This window comes from Augochlora pura, chromosome 5, assembly GCF_028453695.1.
Source record: "Augochlora pura isolate Apur16 chromosome 5, APUR_v2.2.1, whole genome shotgun sequence".
In the NCBI taxonomy this organism is placed as follows: domain Eukaryota; kingdom Metazoa; phylum Arthropoda; class Insecta; order Hymenoptera; family Halictidae; genus Augochlora; species Augochlora pura.
The window spans coordinates 886631-911793 of record NC_135776.1 but is presented as its reverse complement, the minus strand read 5'-3'; the positions used below and the strand labels follow the sequence as shown (position 1 = coordinate 911793).

Sequence of the window (25163 nt, the reverse complement as noted above, 5' to 3'; positions counted from 1 at the left end):
AAAATTGACGCGCGTCCTAGTACTGTCTGTGATCTGAATTAACATCAAACTACAGTTCTGTCACACGCTCTAACTTTGGACAGCCTCTCTCTGCCTCTCTCTCTCTCTCTCTCTCTCTCTCACTCTCTCTCTCTATTTATCTATCTATCTCTTTCCCTTTCTCTTTCTCTACCTATCTCTATCAATCTCTGTCGAGCGGCCAGGGAACGCCTCTGCATTTTACCGATTCGCTTCAAATGCTCTTTCTATTTTGATTATCTCTATTTCATTTCGAGCTTCCGAACCGCCGCACTCTCGATCGAACAGGATTTCCGCGAAGCTCCTCGGACGATTAGTCAACGCTGTCGCGACAGACGTTCGTAATTCTAAAACGTGAAACTTATAAATGCCACTAGGAACTTCCTCCTGAATTCACGGAACGCGTGAAAATGTCGGACAGACGCCAGGGTTAGAATTTAGTCGATTTCCTGTTAATTTGTTCAACGAATTAACCTGCTAGTTTCGCATCTTTAACACATTTGGATTTGCAAGAGTTTGAAACGACTGCGCTCTGCCTGTCGCGAGAGCATTGATCCGGATCTCGACGAGCGTCTAGAGCGACGCCAGTGGCGGTTCCTTGAGTGGAGGAACCGTCGGCGCGCGCGAGAGGAGAGTGTTGCGGCTCGCAGGGGCTCGAGGGAGTCACGCCGGTCGGGAATAGAAACCCAGAAGAGAGCACGGGGACGAAGCTGTTCTCGGTGGCTGACAGTAGCTCGTGTTTTGGTTTGCTTGGTTGCATGACTAGCTGGCATCGCAGGGAGCGGTAGCAGCAGTGGTAGCAGCAGCAACAGCCAGAACAGCCAGACAGGCGCTTCACCGTCATCCCCGGCAGCTGTCTTCGTCGGCAACAACCACGCGACGACGCCCACGGCATCGTCGCGACGCTACGACTCCGCGAGCAACGGTCTGTAATCTATGCCTCTCTCCGACCTCTCTGCTGTCGCAGGAGAATCGGGAATATTTTCACGAAACCAACCCCTTAAGCTAGCCACGGAGATCGAAAAACCGGGATAAAGTCGCCCATCGTTTCGAGTCATATTCATTTTTAATTATAAATTGTAAATTTAATTGTCCCCCTTCAGTTCCATTAATTAAATTATTTCGAATTGTTCGGAAATGAATTTATCAAAGGTTATGCCAAGTACCGTAATTTATTTATTTAATGAAAAGCGCTTGAATCGTTACGACGAGCTTAAAAGGGTTGTCCTTCTGAAACGAATTTCTGCTTCGAGAAGATCCGATCCTTCTGACCAGCACAGCAGAGAGAATTCGTCGATCTCTACCGATCCCTGCCCACTCGAGATTCGGCCGACGGGCATGGTACAAACGATCCCGATGATCCACGCGTATTTTTCAAATCTCTAGCAGCTTCGTTCCCGTGCTGTCGCTTGCACCATTCTGGTCGCAAAAAAGGATAAAACTCCCGGTCAGTTTTCGAGACGAAGGACGATTTTCGAGAGTCTCGCGCGTCGCCGGAAGTCGACACCGTGTGTACCCGAGTGCCCGCGGCCATTTTGAAATCTTGGTGGCGCGTCGGTTGACCAATCCTGTGTGTTTCTGCATGTTCCGGTTGTGCACGCATCGCTGGCATGACGCATCGTTTACCGAACAATTGCATGCGACCGCAAACGAATCCCGAATACCGAACGACACCCGTTCAGAACCGGAAGTTCGACGAGTCGGGACGGCTGGGTACGTGCAGCTTGGTCCGGCCGAGGGTGGTCACACGGAAGACGGTAAGAAGAAGAGCACCGCCGGCGCCGGTAAGGTCGCAGGGAACGGGAAAAGTAAGGGCACGAAGGACGAGGACGTCTGCCCGAAGCATAAACGGTGTTGCTTGTCCTGAGAGACGCGACCTCGAACTCCGGGATCGATAGATCTCCTTCGCGATCCGGCCGCGACGCCACTATCTTCTCCAGTAGCTCCGACGAACTTTCGTTCGAACGATGCACTTTCTCGCATGCACACATTCTAGAATCGTAGAGTTTAAGAGAACTATTTTATTTATTTTTCGAGGAGAATTTTGAGATCCGCGCTGCGCACGGCGAAGTACTCGCCTTCGTGAACGAGATCGCGCGTCGATTAAAAATATCTTGCGAAAGAAATTACGAAAGAAGCGAAATAAAATCGCTTCTGCCAACAATGAGAAGCGATTGCTCCGCCGTGCGACGTCGAGACATACCACTCGTTTAGCTTTAATCTGCAACAGAGAATTGATCTAGATTTAGAGGATTTCGAGGTCGTCGTAGCGCCACGAGGAAGCCCACCGCGAATCCCTCTCTTTCAGGGACAGTCGGCGCACGCCTGCCCTCAAGGTGTCCCGTTCGTTTTGGACACCCGGTATTTCGCTGCATCTGGTATTTTTCTGTGTGTTGGTAGACGGTGCGTCGCCGCGACCGCCTCGCCGAACGATCTTCTTTCTATACTTCTCTAACCTTGTCTCACGGGTTTTCGATCGCCTTCGAAGCGATCGACGATCGGAAGCGTCCGTTCCGCGGGACGGTCGCAGGCGCGCTGCCCCTCGCAGCAAGTAGTCACGGTTTTAATTTCGGCGGACGGTGAACCGTAAGTAGTAAGTATCGATCACTCGCAGGCAATGAATCCAGCAGGAACGGGGCCGGGTCCTTCCGTGGCGGTCCCAGGACTCTCTCGCCAACTCGCACGAACCTACCGCACCGTTTCTTTTCGCAGACGATTTCCCCGTGTGTCCGCGTTTTTACGCTCTCTTTTCTCGGTGTTAGAGATACGTGGGCGCCGCGCTCGCGCGCACAAAGGATTCCTTTGCGTGGAACGTATCCCTGCCGTTTCTCCCGCATTCCGTATGCCGCAGAGATCCGCCGCGACCGTCGACCATCTCGCGCGTCGCCGTTTCCTCGATGAAAAATCCGCGGGAAAAATCTATCGAGCCGGACCCTTTCCTCTCTTCTCGCGACAAGAGAGACGATAACGAATCGGCGACGGTGCGTACAGCCTGGCGTGGCCCCGGAAAGGCGGGCCGCGAGATGGCTGACGGGGCCGCGTCGCGTAGGATGATCGAATTAGGTGCTGGTCCACGCAGAACGCTACAGATCCACGTGTAACAATCCATTGTGTAGGCGCAAACTGTGAACGTATTTACCAATAAATCTTGTGAAACCCAATACCGATTGTGTTGTGTGAACCACTGGGGGATCGAAAGAATGCTCCGGACAGGCTTCGTAGCTAAACGACACACCACTCATAAAACCATTGCGCTAGTCCGCTGGATCAGAGATCGCAGAAACCCAGAAATCTCTCCGACACGCGCGAGATCTCGAACAGGCCGCGCGTATTCCGCGAGGACAGCTAGCGATTCGCGATCGGATCCGGTAAGCCCCGCTCCGCCATCTTGGAACGATCTCTCGAGGTAGCTGCGGACCGACTGGGAAGAAGGAGCAAGGATAAATAACGAGAAAAACCGATGAGGACGAGATGGAACCGGAGGAGACGGTCGATCCTCTTACGAAACTCGCGGGGATTAAGCTCCGCGCGGCGTTTCCGCTCTCGCGGCAGTTTTCCCTCGTTAACGCGCGCGTGTGTGTGTGTCGCGTTCCCTCGTATCAATCCCACCCCCCCGAGTCGTCGCATATCCAATAGAGCACACTCCCCGTTTGTCTCCGTCGTTAGCCGATTCGTTTAGCCAATAGGGAAGAGTGCCTGCTACTTTCGATAGCGCGTCGCGCGTTGTGTCCCTAGAATCGCGACGGCGAGGGAAAACTCGAGTGGAATTATTCGAAATTCAGATCTTTCTCGAGCGACAGCCGACGAACGGCGACGGTAACAACGATCGCGGTGAAACGAAATCGGGGCTAGTTCGACAAACCGCGGATCTTAATCTCGCGCCACGAGAGAGCTTCAGTCACGCAGAATGATCCTCCCGGCTTCGCAGAAACGTTCATTGAATATCGAGAACGGTATCTATACATATATATGTGTATGTATTTATATATATGTATATATATTATATATATTGCTTGTAGAAATAAGAATCGTGTGTCCTATCAAGACCTGCAGCCAGCTCTCGACCAACTCCCAGTGCTCAGGTAACGAACAAAACCAAACACCTCAGCAAATCGTCTAAAACACCGAGACCTCCGAGCCGAGATACCACGGATTGCCGCGATCCACGGACAAATCGAAGAGAAACTCTCTCTCCCCCTCCGTGAATCTCCGCGGTCCCTTTCGCGAGCCGACGAGAAGAAAGAAACGAAAAAAAAGTAACCGATAGGTCTGCGAGAGCAGCGATATTACACGATGGTGGTGGTCGCAGAAATAGTTGCGAGAACGAACCCTCGCGTCGGGGATCTTCTTCTTTCTCATTTTCTTTTGTCGCGCGGCTCTCAAATTCCGCAGGAGCACACCAAGATCTTCCATTTTTTTTTTCTCGTTCTTTTTTAACCGAAAATCTATCCGACGAACGCCGAAAGTGTTAGGGTTCTGCCAATCGATGGATCCGGAGAACGTTTCGCAGCTGTCGCGACGAATCATTTTTTGGGGAAGAAATTGTGGCGGAGCATATCGGAGTCGTTGGTTGCTCTTCGACGAGATCTCCGATGAAGCAGCGAAACGTCTTTTGGCACTCGGACGGCCGTTTTGTTGTCCGGCCAGAGCGGACGGGGAACCTCGAGTTCACCCAGGCTCGCCGATGCCTTGCCCGCGGTCGTCCGCGTCTCGAACGATCGAGGCCGACCGGAAGTCGGCGAAATCGAGGCCGCGAAAGCCGACGGACACGCAGCGAGCATCGGCGAGCACCGGTTCTCGCGATCGCTTCCGATCGCTTCCGGTTCGCCGGAACTGCGCCGCCGGCCATTTTGCACTCGCCCCGATATCCCGGATGTGCCCTCGGGTCCCACTCCGAGCCGGAATTGAGCGCAGCTCCGGCGAGTCCGGGAGGAGAAACCGTTGCGTAGGAGCAATCCTCGAATGATCGGGGCGTAGTCTCGCCGAGAAGCGTCTCGGTTCCCAAAACGAGAGCCACGATCGTTCGAGGATATTCCCAGACATTGGAGTCTGCGCTCGCGTTCGTCGATTATTTTGTTTAGACTCTTTGCCGAGCTTAGAGAAGGTAACTCGCCGAGATTTTCTTTTCGAGACTCCAATGGCCAGTTTTTGTTTTGGGTATATAATCTTTGGCGTAGGACGTAGAAGTTGATAAAAGATTCGTGTATGTAACTGTTGTGCCGTACTACGATGTGTCGGCATGAGCCCGGATCAAATCTGTTCGTCGATCGGGCCCCCGCCGATCCCGCGTGTATCGACTGATCGATAATCTGTTGACGATTGCAGCACGCCGTCAGGAGATCATCAAGATGACCGAGCAGCTGATCGAGAGCATCAACACCGGCGACTTCGAGGCGTACACGTAAGTCGAGCAAACCTGAATTCACGTTAAACCGAATATCTACCGGTCGTCGAAACTAAGCGACGTGTGTAACCCTTTACAAAAATACCCGGACAAAATAGACGTCTCGACGACGATTAATAAATGCTGTTCTAACCATTGTAAATCGTTTTCAGGAAAATCTGTGATCCACACCTGACCGCGTTCGAGCCGGAGGCTCTAGGTAATTTAGTCGAGGGAATGGATTTCCACAAATTTTACTTTGATAATGGTAATTATGACTCGTTTGCATTCACCGCTATCGTCGACACCGCGTCGGCAAGCCGCTGTGCACCGTTTCTCTGCGTGAACAAGCCCCTTTTCGTTTCTCTTTTCCCTTAGCGTCCTCTTGTCGCGGTAACCGCCATCTTGTCGCGGTCGTTGAAGTCACCACGCCGATCGGTGCGCCCGCCGCGAACTCGCACTCAGCTTCTTATTGCACCATTTGCCTTCGTTTCTTTCACTCTGTACAAACCGTGCATCCCATTCGGGAACTCCGACTCCGAGAACCTCGTTACCTGCACGACCTATTCGCAGAAGTCTTTACATTCCACCATGTCGCGCATGGTACAATCTTGCTCGTTCAGTAATCTATAGTACCTCCTCACTGTCTCTTAGTTAGTCAACGTTCGAAAGCCTGTCCCACGTTATCTTTCTTTCGCTATCTGTTTCTCCCCCGAGTTTTCAAACTGTAAACTTTCCGGCTCTCTCTCTCTATCGGTGCACCGGTGCAACCGGCAGACCCTCGAATAACGAGTATTTCCTGTTTCAAATTACCAAGCAGTCCTGGGGAAGAACTGCAAGGCCGTGAACACGACGATTCTGAATCCTCACGTTCACCTACTGGGCGAGGATGCCGCGTGCATCGCGTACGTCAGGCTGACGCAGTACATGGACAAGTAAGATCAGCCATAGAACGATCCGATTATCATCACAACTTTGAAGCAATTCTCGTACTGTTTCTCGGCGCAGCTTGTAAACGTCTCTCGATGATTTTTAGACAAGGCGTCGCGCACACTCAACAGAGCGAGGAGAGCCGCGTGTGGCACAAGAGGGACAACAAATGGCAGAACGTGCATTTCCATCGGAGCGCGGTGACGGGACCGTCGCCGTTTTCCTTCAGCCACAAGTAAATCGGCGAGCAGCCGCGCGGGGGAGGAAGAGTAGACGCAGATGTTGAGCAGATCAGAGGAAACAGAGGCAGAAGAAAGAGAAGAAGAGAAGAGTTAGCAGGAGAGAGAGAAGATGGAGAGAGAAAGAAGAAGAAGAAGAAGAGAAGAAGGGCCGATGTGTCGGTGGACGCTCGTCACCTCGACGCGTGGACAGAACGAGCCGTGCGAGAACCTGAAAAGCCAACACGATTCTACACGAAAACTTTCATTCTCACACACGAAAACATACCGCAGAACAGATACACGCGAGAAACACAGTAAACGCGCGACGAACAAAACTCGTACCGGTTTCCGTAGATCGATAAATATACAGTGAACGCGCAGATCTACACGTATATTTATCGGATTCGTCGATCGTGTCGGTAGCATCAAAGAGAACACCGAAACGATCGTTCGTCGTCCCGCCGGAAGTCCTCCGCGAACATTCGAACTCGATCTCGAACGCCAGAAAGCAATCTCTCGCTGTCGATCGCAGATACCGCGGTCGTAATTATCGTCGAGAAGAGACGCTGGATAGAAGGTTCCTGGAAGATCAAAGGTCTCGGCTGGATCGATAGCGCGAAGAAAGAAAAGGACAGCCATGACATAGGTACAAGACAAGAGAATTCGTAAGGTCGGCCGATAGATAAAACAGGTGCGTCGTAGTCGATGAGCCAAAGGGGTGGGGACCGACAAACCGAGCGGGAAGGTGTTCCAGTTGAATCGGTGCTGGGCATCGACACGGAGGTAAAACCGGAAGTCCGTGGCAGAGGATCGCGATCGACGAGATTACGCCGGCATGTCGGCATCCACGTATAATTTAGTTCGTACGATAGTCGCTGTACAGAACAATCTTCCATGTAACACTTTTCTTCGAATTTTCGTTCTCGTCTCTCGTTACGACGGTACCAAGTTATTCATGTATTATCGAGCACGCGCGACATGCATACATACATACACACACACACACGTACTCGAAACAAGCAACACATAGGAACACGCGTCGAGCGATTCGAAAATCGTTGGTGCATTGTTGCGGGCATTGTCGTGAATTGTGCGCGGATGGTGTTGTTAGAGTTCGTCGACAGTTACTGTGCAGACTTCACATTGCAGTTTATAATTTATTGTAAGTCTGCATCTTTGTAACCCTGGTCGAAGATGGTATCATAATAATCGTACGTGACATTTCTAAATTTCTATTGTCTAATTCAAGGTAATTGATGTATTATGTCCTTTATTCGTACAAAGAGCTCTTGAATCATTTATGACATATAGATTCGACAGCTAACATTGGCAGATCAGTATTCTATCAAATTCGTCGATAGTCGTTTAGCATTGAGCGCAACATTCGCTAAGGCCCCGCACAATCACCTAGACGCAAAAGGGTTGAAAGTAGAGATCGAGGTGTCCGCGTACATGGTCACAGAACAAACACATACACACACACACCCACAGCCACACAGAAAGATAAAAGATGCGCGATCGTCCGAGAGATGGAAGAGCGATCTTTAAACGTTGTTACCTCATCGTGAGACGGTCTCGCGGCTGCAGTGACGCGCGACAGAAGCCATAAGCGAAAGAAACGTAGAACGCAGTCGACAGGCAGAAGCAAAACAAGAGAAGGAAACCCGAGATTGATAATTAGAGGGTAGGTGTTCGCGAAGCAACGAACAAAATAGAACGAAGAAGAAGCGAGACGTCGAAGAAGGGGAAAAGATATCTAAAGGGGAAAAGACAAGAGGAGATAGAGGAGAGAATAGAGCGTGGTTCTAAATATGCCTGTCTTCGGAGGAAGATATCAACGATCCACGAAGAATCGTGGAACGAAGTCGTGACTTCCCCCCATTCGCGTTGACACTCGACGTTGACGCGCGTACGCCGCGCGCGTATACATATATACATGTATAGATACATCTATATATATATACACACACATCGATCCGCTTCCGGTGGTTGGTCAGAGCCGACGAGGGACGAGACTCGCGAGAAAGAGAGAAAAATCGTCGAATCTCTCGCTCTTTGGACCGGCGAAACCCGGCTGGTGATCGAACAGTTTTTTTGTCGAATTTACCTTCATTAAACACGAGAATAATGAATCTTTCTACACGTTCGTACATCCTCTATTACTAAATAATATTGACTTACTGGGAGTACACGTTTGCGATTTGAACGGAGACCGCATGGCAGGGGCAAATGTTTCTCGGTCGTAGGATGAGCAGGTGAAACGAGGGGGGGACGATACGGGAAAGCACCGGAAAGAAGTCTCCGTAACCGAGACCAGTCGAAGGAACTTTTTTGCCATCTTGTTATATAAATATATATATATACACCACACGAAAATATATATATATATAGATATACGTATACGTTATGAACAATGTATAAGGGTGCGCGCGCGTCTGCGGCCGCGACGAAAGGGTGCACGCGCGTGTCTCGCGCGTTCTGTCACGCTGTTGCATTCTAGTCCACGTTTCGGGTCGAATCCCGGTCCCCGGTTCCCCAAGGATCCTCTCCGTATCTTCTCCGTTACGAATCAGACGCTCCATTCCAGTGAAATGTACGCTGAACTTTCAAAATTAACAAACCCTGGAATATATGTAATAATATATTATAATCCGATAATCGGCTCGGAAATATTGAAAAATTGGAGAAAACTCGAGAGATCCGTGGATCGGAAGCTGGATAGAGGAGCCCAGGGAATCGGGGTTGAGAAGATTTCCGGTTTTTTGTAGGCGTGAACAAGGCTCTCCGCTTCCGGGAACGCGCGTCGCACGTACGCGCGCGCGCGCTCGCTCGCTAGCGCATCGCGACCTACCGCGTATGTATATTGATACGGATACAGAGAGAAACAGAGACAGAGAGAAAGAGAGAGAAAGAGAGAGAGAGCGCAAAAGTGAGCAAGAATGAGTGAGTGAGTGACGGAGAGACTGAGAGAGAGAGAAAGGGAGAGAAAGGAAGAGAGCGAAGGAGCGAGAGAAGGGAAAAGAAAGAAAACGATTTAATATATTGCAGATACTATATTATAAATATAAATATAAACATAAAGAATTAAAGATTAAGGGAAAAAAAACAGTTATTTCTACTATTCTAATTCGTCGCTTCTACGTGTGATTGTTGTATAAAAAACAAAAAAAACGATTACTGATTTATTATCATTGTTATTACACGATTATCATTACACGTTACGACTACTACTATTACTATATTATTATTATTAATTATTATAAAATGAAAAAATACAAACGGAGAAAAGGAGGAGAGAGAACGAAGGGAGAAACGAAGACGAGAAAAACCGAAGCGACAGCAGTACGGCGGAGATTATATTGTTCGGATTGTTGAGCGTAAAACACAGGAAAGTGTTCACACCGCGAGAGCGAACTGTGTTTCGAAGCGGAAAAAAGGGAGAGATGTACGCGCAGAGTTGTTGCCGAGACAAAAACGAGAAAGTAAGGAAGAAACAGAGAGAGAGAGAGAGAGAGAGAGAGAGATCGTGAGAATGTGCGAGAGTGTGAGAGAGAATGTAGAAGATAAAGAGGAAGATAGGAAGTGACGCTAGAAAAATTGTAATCGTTGTAAGGGCTACACGAAAATTGTACGACCTTTCTTTTTCCTACGATGAAAATATATTCTTAATCGAGCGTGCGAACGGATGCGACAAAGGAAGAACAACAAATAAAGGTGACCAACGATCCATTTCGATGCAAGGAAGAAGCGAGGAAAGGAAAGAACTACGACGATAGAACGTGACGAACGGTCATCGGTTACACACGCATTCCCGAGCACTTTCGTGCTCGCGCGTTCACGCAGGATGCGTTGTACCATTTTAGAATAATCGATTATCGCGACAGTATAAACCGGGGTGACAGACGGTTAGGGGGATTCTCGCGGAAGCACTCGCTCGCTCGCGTTATTATTATACGTACGTGTTGTTTCTTATCAAGAGAAAGATGCAGGTTGACCGATACAGAGAGAATGCTCGTGAGAAAGAGAGGAAGAGAGAGAGAGAGAGGAAGAGGGAATTCGAAATGGTTTTTATACGCGGAGGGAACGTGTCTCACTAGCCCGCATCGGATGTTGCTGAAAGTCGTTGTATTACTAATAGATTACGGGAAACCTCGTTCTCCAGTTGTCTCTTCGAGCATAATCGTAAGCTTACGCGTACCGTTATTGTATAGTAGCGTTAATTGTTCTACAGTCTCCGAGGTTTTCTCACATTCCGTACAAGTCTACCGGGATTTACTAGTTGCCGACCTCGGCTCGTCGGTTCGGCGAACATGGTCGACCCTCCCCGTCCCCAGAGATCGTTAATCATCCGTTTTACAATTGCCGTTTTACAATTGGAGGCTGCGCTCCCATCGTGTTCAGTCGGGGGCCAGCCGAAAATAATATATACATATATATATATTCCTGTTTTCCGTCTCCGCGGTTCGCGAACCGTCGACCCGAGCGATTCGGTAGGAAGCAAGAGATTAGCATCAACACCGACCGGGGTGCGGTTCCGACGACGCACCAATCGCAATTTCCGTTTTGCAACAATACGATGCACCAGATCACGAGATCACGTTCCCACAGGCTACTTTCAGCAAGATCTTTGCTCCAGAACGATGTTTCGAAACCCGGAAACTGGATATACGCGATCTGTAAATTCGAGAGGAAATGAGAAGAGAGTAAGAGAAATCAGAATGAGAGAGAGAGAGAGAAAACAATGGAAAAGACACCAAAAAAATACGGGGTAGGAGGAGTAACGAAGTATTTTTATCGTTCGCTTTTATTCTTCGATATAATCGATCGTTCCCAGTGGTTCAAGCTGTTGTTAGATAGAAGAAAACGAGGATCATACTAATTTCTACGAGCTATTATCGTTCGACGTACAATTCTTTGGGTGCCGCGCGAGTTTCTATACTTTTCCCGCTGACGGTCCGCGGACTCTCTTCTTCACTTAAAAACACTTCTTCGAACGCGTCTCGTCGTAATTGTATATAAGCGCGAGGATCGAGGCGATCTATATATGTAGCTCGTTTCGACCGTCACGTTGCGAGTAGCGAGTCATACAATCAGCGGAACAAAACCGGAGGAGGTCGGGGCGCGCATTCTGCCATAAATCGCTTGCCGGATGATCCCTTTTCAAAGTTATTTCGCTTCCAACATTTCCCGCTCGAAAAAACATCTGGAACAACTGATCGGTCGCGCTGCCTGCGCTATCTTTTTCGTTCTCCGCGAACTCGTCGATTTTTCAGTTTCCTCGATCTCTCTCCGAGACCGACAAACATGGCCGCTCCCCTCGATCGCGAAGAGGGCAGCGTGCGCGCCGCCGCTTCGCAAACCGAATTACCGAGTTCAATCGACAGCCTAGAGACTAATAGCGAGTACGTTTAAACCAAAACTACCTAGTGCGAATCGTTCAGGGTGAAAAAAAAAAGAAAAAGAAATCGTCTTCTTTCGCGAACGTTTACTCGTTGCGCTCGAATACTCGCTGACTTTACAAAACCACGTATACAGAGATCTATACTATGTATATCGTATAGGTATTATACAATGTACACCGTCGACGAGCTGGCGTACGCACGGTTTATCGATTATCGAGCCGAGAGACGGTCGTTCGTCCGTCTCTCTCTCTCGGTGTCGCGATCCAGATAAATACCAGAGTCCCGATCGAGAGCGGCTCTCGCGAGGATCGGCGACTCCGCGACGCGTACAAGAATCAAGTTCCTCCACCGAGAGTTTCCTGGAGCCGCGGCGTGCGGCGATCGTGATCTGGAGCCGCGTACACGAAAGTGTCTCGATCGCTCGGTGATCCGAGAGTACCGATCCGCGACTACCGCGTCGATCTTCGACAACGAAACAGTGTCCGCGATCCGCGTATCGCCGTGTTCACCGTCGGAGGAATGATCGCGTCGGTTTCCGGACCGCGTCGAACCGCGTGCGTCGATCCGCGCGATCTCGCGTAGAACTCTATGGACATTTCTTTCTTCCATTTAGCGTTTCGTTAGCTTAAGGACTAAACTAAGATCTTCGTTAGACGTAATTCAAGCTTTCACCCTTCATCCGATTGATCGGACCGCGTTCGGCCCGCGACCATTCCTCGACGGCCCTTCGTTGATCCGTCGGAAAGAGTAGATCCGCCGTGCTAAATTCCGTGCTAAAACCGACCCGCACAGGGTGCACGAAGATTGAGAAATATCGACTTTGCTTCCAACTTCATGAAATTGTTTAAGGTAGAACGATCTCTTCCAATCGCTACTAAAAAGGTTTACTTTCCGCAAAGATCTCCAGTCCAGTTGTTAATGTCTTCTAAACCCTTAACAAATTTTGATTTCCCTCGATTACGGTCTTTCAAACGAGTCCAGAGTTTTATAACGTTTCGTTACGAGGTAATACGGGAAAGAAACCGGAAGACCGTTATTGGTAGCACAAGGGGCAAACCCGATTCAATGAATCGTCCTGTAATCGTTCGGTGCTCCTGTTCCGCGTAGCAACATCGAGGACGACAGCCGAACGAAATTCCAACGAGTTTCTCATTCTCTCTTTGATCAGGGAGATCATCGTTCCCCCGATCGGTACTCTCGGTCCCGCCCTCTTTTAGCTTCGAGAACCAGAGACCCACGGAGGTCCTCTTTCGACTTCTAAAAACCGACCGCGGAGAAACTGGGGAGAGGGAGAGGGGGAGAGAAAGTAAGGGAGAGTAAGGAGAACCGGGAAAGCTGAGACTTCGACGACGGCGCTCCCCTCTCGATCTCGCCTCCACGCGACTTTCGAGCCCGCGTCGATGAATTTTTTATCGTTCCGTACCTTTTTGCGAATCCACTTGTACTACGCATAGTTGATAATTAATTGTATGTAGCGCGCGTGTCCGCCAGAGGCGCGCGCGCTTCCGCGCGTGATCAGTATCTTTGAGGTACAGCTCGGTTAATTTTGCACGATGCCCCAGGGGGACCCGTCGATCGACGATCCATGGATCGGCGGCTCTCCAACGACCCTCGTTCGACGATGAAGCGCGCGCGCGAGGAAGAGAAAAACACCGCCGCGGAGCAACCGCGAAAGAGGAGAAAAAGACGGAGTCGGAAAAACCATTGTTCAACCGGATAACGAGCGTCGATAACTCTTACATATCCCCCTTTGAGTCCCGAGACACAAAGCTTAGAGAAACGCCAAGATGTTTAGCTTCCCCCAACTAACCCGATCGTTTTCAAATGAACGAGCGCGCGCGCGCGCGCCAGTCGAGACGGTCGACCGTCGAAACGAAAAACAGAAAAACCCGGGAAACACGCGCGAAACGCTAAAACGAACGCGGTGTTTGTAACCAAAAAAAAAAATTAAAGTATCCTTTCGAGCTTAAAGACAAAAGGACGAGGAGAAGAATCATAGCACAGAGAGCAGAGTGAGAGAAGGAAAAGGAAAGAGAGAGAGAGAGAGAGAGAGAGAAAGAGAGCAGAGAGAAACGAGCACCGCAAAAAGAAGAGGAAACCAGTGACTAAAGTTTTCGCGTCCCCTAAAGGTAGCAGGAGAGATAGAAGGAGAGAAAGGTAGATAGAGCGAAAGTGTGGACGTGAGATAGAGAGAAAGAGCGTGCGAGAGAGAGAGAGAGAGAGAGAGAAAAAGAAATGAAAATTTGATCAGCGGACGTGCGATCCAACTGTGCCTCGAAACAATCTGAGCGACGTCCCCTCCGAGATCTAAATATTGTAATAGATTGTAAACGTTCACTAACTATTCTTATTGATATTATTGTCATGATTATTACTGTCATCATTATTGATTGTCATTGTTATTGTTACTATGATTACCGTCACCGCGCGTTTAGAGGATTATTATATTATCCGCGTGGTATTCGCGACCACGATTCGTGTTTTTACTTCTTGAGCGTTGCGACAGGCCACCGAAACGGTAGAGAAAGAGAACGATGGTGCAATTCGTGGACACCCGCTGCGTCACCAACAGACAAATAGAAACAGAGATAACGATCTTAGGGACAACGATCGCTAGAAAATATATACGATTATCTCGGCCGAGGTGGTGCTCTCTTCCGTGCATGGATCGCGGACCGGATTCCAAAGCTCAGTCAATTCGAGTCGCGTTTCTCGACGATCTGGAACATTCTAGGCTCCCCTCGATCGTCCAAACTTCTCCATCATCCGAATTCCTGAACGATCTGGATCCTCCAAGGCTTCGATTCCTCCTCTGTCCTTCCTCCGTTCGGTGGTCAAAGAATCGTAGCGATCTTCGAGAAACGAGCAACGATCGAAATGCAGCGGTTCCCAAAGGTGCGCGCGTGATCGTCGACCTTCGACGTCTCGGATCTTGACGCTGGATCTCGACGATGGACACTCGATCGGATCTCGGAATTCCCTGAACTCTCGACGGGGCAACGCTCGCTCGATAAGGGAACTTGTCATCGTCACGACTCCTCTTGCCGAGCAGCGAGTGTCGCGCGCGTGTTCGCGATAACGATAGGGAATCGAGAGACGTCCTCGATCCTCCACCTTCGATGTTCGATCCGCGGCGGGCAGCGTCGCGGCCTTGGACGATATCTGGTCGTTTTATCGATCGCGATCGCTGCCCGAAACTTCTCGGTAGAACCGAGATCCGCTGTTCCGATCCCACGGCCCTTAACACGTCGACCGACGAAAATCAATCGCGAGAACTTCCACGAAAGCAAAGCGATTTAATCGACGGTTAAATCAGCCACAGTGGCCGATCTCGCATTTTGAAAATTCTTTTAATTGTATCGATAAATTTGTCGATCGCAACCGTGTTGGGTACGTAATTTTTATTAATTCTTAGCAAAAGATTTTTGGATAATTATCCTTGAAATTTTGCGGACGTTTCGATTGTACGCGGAACGGCGAAGAAAGTGTTGAACACTTTCGATAAATTCAGTCTTCGTATATTCGTTTGAAAGAAAATTTGGATACAAATGATTCTCACCAATCCGGCGTGTTAACGGCGTAGCTCTCGTCGGCCCCGATTTCCGATGTCCGGTTTCCAGCGGGTGTCGAGGTCCGAAGCGACGGGGATCTCTACCCGAGATCCAGGATCCCTCGGTCCGAGGGATCCACCGCCGCCGATCTTGCCGATTCTGTAGAGACCGTGAAAGGGAGCGCGTGCGTGTTCGCCTGTGAGAGAAAGATCGTACGAAAGAGTGCGTGCGCGAGAGAGAGAGAACGAGAGAATGTGCGAGCTTGTGAGAGACGCGAGAGATCGAGTGAGAAAGTGTGCGATTATTAAAAGAAAAAAAAATCTCTCATCGGTACATTTAATATAACGCTAATTCATTATTACAGACATTATTGGATTTACGGTAAACGGATAAGCGATTGATTACAATTTTGTCCTAATGTTCAGAGAAATAAAACAAGGAAATACACACGTCTCCGTTCTCACACTTCCGGCGACCATTTCCTACGAGTCTCTTCGTCGTTCGTTTCAATCGAATGATTTCGGGTTAAATGAATTGGTCGGTCTTCTGGCTAGAATTTCTCTTTATTTTCAATTTTCGTCGTGTCTACATTTTATACTTACTCGATTACGTTACCTTTCTTGCTCCGCGTGGAAGAATAGGTTCACGAATGCACCTGCACCCATTTCTTCGTCGATCCGTCGACCCTTGTCACGATCTTGTAAGACGCGATTAACGGAGTTGACGCTTCGACCACCGGAAATCTATCCGGGCAAAGATCCTTCCGTTGCGAATGCATATTCTGGAAGGATTATCTAGTCGCGTCTCCGGTAGCCGAAGCGTCGACCAAGGAAAAGAAGATAGCACCTTCGAATACGGTTCGTTGATTATTGTCGCGGTTGCAATTACAATGAGTTCCTTTATTGGCGGGCCGCGGATCTTTATGGAACTCGTGCCATGTAAAAGAACCGTGTTCCGTATAGGTAGGAGGAGAGGTCGGCTGCGAGGAACTTGAACTCGCATAGAGATCCGTGGTCCAGTTGTTATTACTACGAGCGTGTTGATACTTTGTTATTAAATTCGATTCTGTTGTCGAACGAACCACTTTCGTTTTATTTGTCGTTTCCGTAGTGCGATTACAACCCACGTCCCTACCAGCGCTGATCTTTTTCTCTCGGAAACAACAACCATACTTACCCGTGGCAATTTCAATCGTTTCGAATATTCGATCGGGGGAGAAGTAGTCCGCTGGGCGGATTAGGGGCTTCGCGACTAGTAAATTGTATCTACAAGTACAGACTGTTAGCTTATCTCTTCTTTGAAAAGAATCGATCGGTAGTGTTAACAACGGTAATCTTACAAAAGTAACAACCCAACAAATTTGCACAAACTCCCGCAGAGACTAGCGTCGAAGACAGCGCGCGGTTCACTCCCCGTTCTGTGTCATACGACGGATTTACAAAGAGAACACACGCATACGTGTTCCGCGTGTCGACACACGTACAATTTTTACACTCGCAAACACAGCTCTCTCGCTATAAACACTCTGTCGTTTGGAGTCCGATGGCCAACGGCCGAGGACAAACGACACGCGACGAACGTACATGCTTCTATATTCATTTTCGCGTTGAACGCCCAAGCGTCGCACGGTATATAAGAGATCATACAAAATTACGACTGTTGTACGCTCGCGTTTTTTCCAACAATTTTGTCCATTTTGTTAATAATCACCGTCGACGTGTCGGCACTCCTCTAGATCAGCCGATCGACGCATCCTTAAACGTATACCGTTATCTAACAACTGTTATCTATCCGTTTCTCGGCACTATCGTTAGAACAGTGTTATTGCTAACGCAATCTAACCTAAGGGATGTCCAGCCATAAAACGTCGCGCGGTGCATACTTCGACGACGAACGTTTCGCTATGTCGATCGCGATCCGAGCCGGTTGCGCGTCGCTCGATCGCCTCGCGGAAATCGTCTTCCCGATTCCTTCGGCTATGAAACATTCGTTTTCAACGTTCGATCGACGGGCAACCGGCCGGTACCGCGGAATACCGCTGTCGTCGGCTATCATCAGGAACTAGCACGAGGGCGTAACATAGGCATTGGGGTTTCGGTAACAACGCTTGAACTTCGTCGAGAAGTTTCCTTAACCCTTAGGGCTCTAAATACTCCCGGCCGAAACGGTCCGTAGGGACGGCGCGCAGCTAGCTAGCGCTAACGGTCTTTGACTTAAAGTAAACGCATATCTGCGTCTTTCGGCCACAACGGCGACTTTCGCCAAACGCATATATGCGTCCATAGAGCCCTAAGGGTTAATAGAGGAAAACGTTAAGGCTACTGAAGGCTGCACACAACTCGAAATAAAAATGATCAGTACAAACGCGACTCGGTGGTCTACAGTAACAAATCAAAAACAATACAGATACATTGAAAAACATGATTTACTCCCACGCGGCCGGATCGAAGGCAAATCACGCGGAGATATGACGGAGGGAGAACGAGTTGATACAGCGTTTCTCTCAAAAAGCGCCTAATCTCTCTACACCAGTCGGTTAACATGTATTTAGAACGTGTTACCTACCGGCTATCACTCGAGAGAATTACTTAATTAATTCCATTTCTATTATTATCTAAAAAAGACTTTAAAGCACAGCCTATGAATAGATTCTCCGGCAGGTAACACCGTCTTTCGATATTCTTTGGACGACGGAACAGGGCTTCTTTCTCCTTGGGCAAACTTTATCGTACTTTCCACCGGGCTATCGACTAAAAATGACAAAAATCGATTAATCGAGTAACGTATCAACTCGCCCCGGTCACGCAAGCGGGACAGAAAGAGAGAGAAAAAAAGAGAGAGAAAGAGAGAGAGAGAGAGGGGGGGAGAGAAAAAGCAAGAGAAAGGGAAATAAACGAACGGCTTATCTATCGCCGATAATGTTACAGAGATACGGAATATTATCGTGATTAAATATACCTACGATAATCGAGAATTACGATCGCGTCGGTGAATCATAAATACGTTGAACTCTCTGTTTCCCTTTTATATATATTTTTCCGTTCTTTTTTCTTAGATCCATATTCCCTGTGAACTCGACTAATCGGTGTTGGCCGATCGACGAGTTACGTCGTCCGATCGGGACAGTCCTCCCACGCTAAAACCGGTGGCAGTTCCTTCGAAAACCATTTAGTAACTTCATAATGCGGTGGAGTCGTATCCGATTCGTCCCCTGATTCGACCACGTCCTACAAAACAACCGGAAACATGTAATATTCTTCTTGGAGTGTGAGAAAACAACGAGTCTAATCAATTAGTCAAAGCATGCTACTCTCTGTGTTCTCGATTCGTTCATTTTCTTTTCTTTCTATCGTCCGCCCGTCGATTTTCGATCTTCGCATCTCGGCTGGTCGAGCGGCCGCGAATCTGTTCTTGTTCGTCACACAACACTCTGCCAATTCTCGCGATCGTGTCTACGAAATCGCGGGTCTTTGAGAACAGTTCTCGCAGACCGTGTGAATTTTTAACACTTTGATCGCAGTGTTTGCTAAAATCGCGTCAAGAATGTTCCAAGTTTCGTTCGACTTCAATTTAATCCAGCAGAACTTTTGAGATTATAGGCTCGAGAGTCAAGGTGTTAAGCGCTTCGCGTTGTTATATAATGGACAATGAGAGGCGCGATTAGAGAGCGAAACGATGAAAGAACACCGGAGCGGCGCTGTGTTTATTAATGGCTTGCGCGAATAAACACTCGCTCTCGAAGACTATAATCTCCTCGGCTGCTACCGTAGCGATGAAATCTTTAGGCGGAAGAGCAAAAGTTTCTCCTTCGCGGTTATTATAAATAGACCTCGAAAAATAAAAATCCAGCAAGATAGGCGCGAATCGAATCGTTCGTGTTAATTAATATATCTTTGGTGACATTGGTAGAGGTGCGTGCGAACACGAGAGCTTGAAGCTGTGTGCGCGCACGGCAAACAGGTTTAATCGGAACGAAAAAAGAAAAATGACTGTTATCGGTTGCGTTTGTGAAAGACTTCAATAACGAGAGATCTTGTTAGATAAATCTGCTGATCCGTCGAAGATCTCTATGCGAACGTACAATTTTCGTTCGACTATTGTCACGTGCCTACGATCGGTCGATCTCGTGATCCACGAGAACACCGTCGAATTCGTATCGTTCTTTCTTTCTTTTTTTTTTTTTTTATTCATTTATTCCCGTCTGTCTGTGGCCATCGGAAAATACGCATTTTCCGTTTGGTGTATTAAGGACGTTTTGTGCTTGGAGTTTTCATTAAAAACTTTATTTTCATCGCTACAACAGTTCTTCTTTGTTTTTTAATTAATAAAAATACCGACGTGATATTACATACGCACTGCTTAATTAATCGATATAACTTTTATCTCCTCGAATATACAGATGCGAAAAATTTGTCGTTCCTTCTGGTCAATCGACATATCAAAATTATAAAACGTTTTCTTTTATTTTTTGTTCTCTTGTTATTTTACTTTATGGCTAGATTATATTAATCCTTCTACGTTTTAATACTTGGCCTCTGTATGGCTTAGGAATGATAAAAAACGAACAGCGACAAGACTTTTTATTTTTGTACGTTGCACCGTGTTCGTTTCTCACAGACATTGTTTCTCTGTAATTCGACGATCGATGTGGTTTTTCTTTCGAACGTGTTTAAATGTTATGTTCTCCTTTTCTATTGTCCGTAGAGTCGCGCGACCAGCGATTTAATATAAAAATACTTCACCTATAATTGTTCTCAAAAAGAAGAAAAAAAAATGCAAAGTCAAGAAAAAGAAATATGAAGTTTTATAAAAAAGAAAAGAAAAACACAGGATGAACGATGTTCTCGGGATGAATAGACAAAAAATGGTATCGCGAGAGTTAGACGAAAACAAAGAACACTGTACACCGTTTTCGTGCAGACGCGTGGAGATGTGTAAATGTGTGGATGTGTGCTGGAATACCTGCGCGTCACAGGAAAAGCCGCCAAACTCTTCGGTACATTAATTTTTCTTAACTATGTGTCGCCGATCACACTACTACCGTAGTCAACTATCGATTAGAGTCTTGTGGAGTATTATAAATTTTCACTACCTCTGCGTATGTGATTGAGACATGCCAGCAATCTGATCATAAAACTAGCAGGTACGGTCATAGTGTCTCTGGTTTGTTCCAACATGATTGCGTTCCTCTTTTTCAGCTGTAAAAAGCAGCAGAGATGGTTATACGTGTATGCATAATAACGGGAAGGATCAAAAAGAATTGCGCGGGTCGATCGTTTGAGGGAGGGACTTACATCTTCAGCAAATTTTTCGTCAAAGCCAGACTCCTCGTTTAACGGGGCCCACAGCTTGACGTCGTGGTCTGTACCAGCAGTAACCAACAAGGGTAGATAGGGATGAGGCTGTAGGCAATTGACAACGTGATGGTCAGCCTCCAGCAGCATGCACAGCTTGGCGGTCGCCTTCTCCCAGACGAACACGTGACCGCAGTCGCTACCCGACATCACGAAATCGTTTCCCCAGAAGTTCGCTTCTTTAATCATGGTCCTAAAGAAACTAGAGTCAACCAGGGGAAGGCCAACTGATCAGATAATATATGGCGGCCCCCGTGTGCAAACGGCCCAGTCCGCTTGAAGGCTTTTTCGGAACTTAATTAGTCAATGGCGTGGCTTCCGATTCATTCGTAAATGATGTAAAGAAAAGACAACGACACGGCACATTCAAGCCGAATGCTCGGCGATTCAACGATCTGTGATTTTAGTGATTACGAGAACAGAACAGCAGGGTAGTTCCAAAACCGGAGTGAGCTAAGCTCACCGAACGGTTTTGGTTCCACCGGGCAGAGCAAAAGAAATCAGCTCACTAATCGCCTACGAAAGTCCTCGCTCATCCCAGCAACACTTTGTGTTAATCTTTTAGTCACAAAATCGAATGAGATGATACATATGTTGAGCCGATTCATCGATTGGAAATTTCTCGCGCGTTAACAAAAGAAATCACCAAAAATATAGTTATCGTCCTAGCGGTAAGATGGAGTGTATACCTTGCATTGCGATGACCCATATACTTTTGTTTCACGAAATCAGACTCGTAGTACTCGCTGTAATCCTCGGACTCCTTGCTCGACTGTGCCTCGTCAGAGCCTTCGTCGGTACCCACGTCCGTCAGCGCATCGGCCGCTCGATTGGACCTTTCATCCATGCCCTCGTCAGTCCCCTCGTCGTCCATGTCATCTACCAGTCTATTCGTTTCTCGAGTGCTCTGAACTGTAGCGCTCTCGCCGCCCTCCGCTTCTTCGCTTTGTCTGTCCTCGCTACTCTCCGCCGCGTTATCGTTGCTTTGATTATTATCTTGATTCAAGACTACACCCTCCAAACCGTCTTCGCCACCGCCGCATAACGCGGCTCTAGTCACTGGGTCGTTCAACATTCTACTTAGAACATCAGTCATCCTCTGCATCAAAGACGTGTGGAGCACCGGTCTGGCTTGGGCTATTTCTGAAAAATGCGGAGGCGAGTTAATGCGCTGTTGACAGAGACACGGACATAAGCAAGGATCATGGTTCGGTGACAACGTACGTCTCCGGCTGCGACGAGCACCCTCCCGTTCTGGTCTTGAATCTGGGCCGGTGTCTGACCAGTCTCCTCTGAGTCTCAATCTGCGAACCGGTAACGGTGACCGCAGCTTCTTTATCTCTTTCTTTTCGACCGGAACGTCTTTCTTCAACTGCGTGGTGCCTTGGTCCTGAATAGAGTCATTTTACATAGAACATCTTGATCTTAATGTTGTAGGAGACTGTAAACTCGGCGAATCTTTCGGTACCTTTATGTTAAACAAATAAATATGGTCGCTACAATAGCTGGCGAGAATGTCTTGTCCGTCAGGACTGTAAGTCAACGACGTCATCCTGTGAGAACTTCCTTCGAATTCGGGAACAGTAAACGTGCAGATGGCATCCATTGCACTCGCTTCTGTCAGTCCTACAAAATATTGATTGCATACCAAATGTGTTCTGTAGATACCGAAGCAACGGAGGAAACGCGTGAAAGTTTACCGGTAGCCAGAGTTCCTAGCGTTCTTCTGTCGTATATTCGCACCGTTCCATCCGAACAACCAATTGCTACTTGATGAGGCATCGTGAGGTTTATGGACAAGGTTGTTATAGCTCTCTCGCAAGAAATAAGTACATCCTGTAACAATGTATGTAAGAGATCGTTCTTAGGTTACAGTCACTTTCGTGGTTCCTATGGTTTCTCTCTATTACCTCTTTACATTTTTGTGTATTGCATTTGTCCTTTATTCTGAGATCAAAAAATCTCACTGTTCCGTCCTCGCCACAACTTAAAAAGCTATGTGGTTCACCGGGTATCGTGACTACTTCGTAGGTGGTGCCGCTATGACAATTGAATCGATTGGAAAATGATTCTACTTTTCTCGTTAAATCTGTAAGTGTTGCAAGAATAATGTTACTATTATTACAAATTCTAAAGGTCGAACAGTCGCAATTACAAAGGTCACGAAGCTTCACCTGTGTATAAAATAATGCCGTCGCCGCTGCAGGAAACTATCCGGTGGTCTCCGCTATTTGGAAGAAACTTCGCGCTAAATATGTTTGCTCTGTGGCTGGTTTTATATTTTGAAAACACCTGTAATTGAAAAACAATAGCATGAGGAATAGTTTACACGAGCATTCGTATGGTATTATCGTTTTTCCTGTTTTCTTGCAATGACATCGGCTACATAGAGTTCTTAATCCCACTCAATTACCGATACAGCTCTAGATTGATGGTTCTAGATGACAAAATTAGCATCACACGCACTACACGCAGAGGTTTTTGTTCATTTGGCAGAGCTTCTACATTTCTATCTATGTCAATGTTAGACCTTGGCTAGAATTAACTATCTATGATATTTCCTTGAAAAGGTTTATTGCCAATGTAACTTCCTTGAATATGCTTCCGTTTTCTAAAATTTGTTGCCATACAATTGCATTTAATATTCAGCATTGTATACATAGTGCCAAAAATAAATTTATGGATGAGATATAGCTTATGCTCGTGAAACAACTTTAATCTATATAGAATTCACTTATTGTAACATTATTAATACCTTTGTACTTTGTGCAGGTAACTATAGAGCCCACATGTATATTATATATATTATATTTACTGTAAAATAGAAGTAAATATAGTATGTTTAAACAGTGTATCGCACAGCATACATATGTTTAAATTGAAGCACATTTTGCAGACAGTGAGATATATAAATAATCTTGGCACAAAATTTTACAAAACACACGAATATGCCTGAAACTAATGCACAGAACAAAATAATAAATTCTTCCATGATATAAGTTGCATCAGCACGAGTTGCTTCACCTATAATTTCATCCGTGTGGAGCACAAGAGTTAATAATAAATGCTTCTGACTAAAGCGAGCTAAGATTACAATCTTCTAGGGGCATGATGATGCTTTTTCATGTGCATTCATCAGGGACTCACCTCGTAGGTATAAGGGTTTGTAAGTACAAGATGTTGATCGTCGCTACCAGACAATATCAGATCACCGGTAGCATTCCAACAGACAGAATTGATGCAACCATTGTGTACTTTCAGTCTCTTTAAAAGAGTCATGCGCTGCATCATCTGAAGACTCGCTGAAACACATCCGATGGGACAAGAATAAACAAATACGTGCGTAGGAAGTAATGATTTCTATTCTATTCAAATTCGAAACCGTCATGAAACAGTTACGCTGACATATCGCTAGTGCGTCGTTTAATTGGATGATTGCGTCGATTTGCGAGAGGTCGGAAAATTTGTTCTTTCGTGGTCGCCGTTTGGCGTGGTAACGTTATCAAATTTTCCGCTGAAAAACATATGGCTGGAAATACCTTTGCTGCTTCCGTAAAGATTCATCCTGGTGCAGTCATTGTACGGCTGATAGTAGATGTCACGGAAAATATTCGGACGTGACTTCTTCATTGTTCTGGATGGATTGTTACGGTCGTGGTTCGGTATCAATTTGCGGAACGCATCGATCACGGATTAACGTCAAAGTATATCGTGAACGAGAACACAAGCCGAGGAGAGTGGCGTGGGCACGCTGGTCTCTCTCCTGATCGACGAGGAAACGGAACGTCGTGTATCGACCGAATCAGAAACAACGTAGCCTACTGTTACGCAGCAAAAATCCACGAGGATCGGTCCGAAACGACATGGCACCTTTGTACTAAAAATAAACCACGGAGCTTCGAAAATTTGTGCAATCAGATGAGCCGAGTGATCACTTCTGACCAGAACAGCTGAGCGAATGTATACACACACAGCGCTGAAAAGAAAGTGCGCGAGAGTTCGACCATTCCTCTCTATACTATAATCGATGCCAACAATAGCGTAAGTAGTGTCTAGGGGGCCCCAATCTCATAAAAGCGTCTTATCTACGGCAATGGGACCTATACCTGCACATTTTCAAGCCGCAGCTTGATCCGTAAGCAAGGGTCGCGTATAGAAATTTTCTTTTCTCCGATTGACTAACGATTCACTACTGAGACAGGATTGGATAAGCAAAGAAGTGGTGGGGATCTGCACGAAAACATAGAGTGTAAGAAAAACATGTAAACATGTATAAGTCCCATTACCGTAATATCTTGGGTTAA

General features: G+C 47.2%; 2 protein-coding genes across 22 annotated transcripts in view; one reads left to right on the top strand and one right to left on the bottom strand.

Annotated features, from left to right (window-relative positions):
• Nucleotides 1–15952, top strand: part of Camkii (Calcium/calmodulin-dependent protein kinase II) — a 94660-nt gene extending 78708 nt beyond the window's left edge. For 6 of the 19 annotated variants that reach the window (XM_078180263.1, XM_078180271.1, XM_078180272.1 and 3 more), the window contains 4 exons: nucleotides 5344–5419; nucleotides 5575–5669; nucleotides 6222–6336; nucleotides 6438–15952. In XM_078180263.1, the coding sequence (XP_078036389.1) occupies nucleotides 5344–5419; nucleotides 5575–5669; nucleotides 6222–6336; nucleotides 6438–6570 (419 nt within the window). In that variant the 3' untranslated portion in view covers nucleotides 6571–15952. Of the gene's footprint in view, nucleotides 1–784; nucleotides 944–1700; nucleotides 1776–4037; nucleotides 4101–5343; nucleotides 5420–5574; nucleotides 5670–6218; nucleotides 6337–6437 lie in introns of all 19 variants that reach the window. The other 13 variants (XM_078180259.1, XM_078180266.1, XM_078180264.1 and 10 more) reach the window with 5 other exon arrangements.
• An 825-nt stretch (nucleotides 15953–16777) lies between these two features.
• On the bottom strand, nucleotides 16778–24880 carry LOC144469715 (DDB1- and CUL4-associated factor 6). 3 transcript variants are annotated; one of them, XR_013494039.1, is made up of 12 exons: nucleotides 24399–24880; nucleotides 24007–24161; nucleotides 23034–23151; nucleotides 22770–22948; nucleotides 22560–22695; nucleotides 22328–22485; nucleotides 22084–22249; nucleotides 21549–22002; nucleotides 20800–21052; nucleotides 20598–20703; nucleotides 18468–18732; nucleotides 16778–18255 (listed from the first exon to the last, which is right to left on the bottom strand). XR_013494039.1 is itself a non-coding variant. In XM_078180257.1 (11 exons), the coding sequence occupies exons 1-11, from the start codon at nucleotides 24487–24489 to the stop codon at nucleotides 18683–18685; spliced, it is 1866 nt and encodes a 621-aa protein (XP_078036383.1). In that variant the 5' UTR covers nucleotides 24490–24880; the 3' UTR covers nucleotides 16778–18682. The 3 variants fall into 3 exon arrangements, 1 of the variants encoding a protein (XP_078036383.1); XR_013494040.1 differs by having other exon boundaries at nucleotides 16778–18732; nucleotides 20468–20703; XM_078180257.1 differs by having other exon boundaries at nucleotides 16778–18732.
• Between the last annotated feature and the right edge of the window lie 283 nt (nucleotides 24881–25163).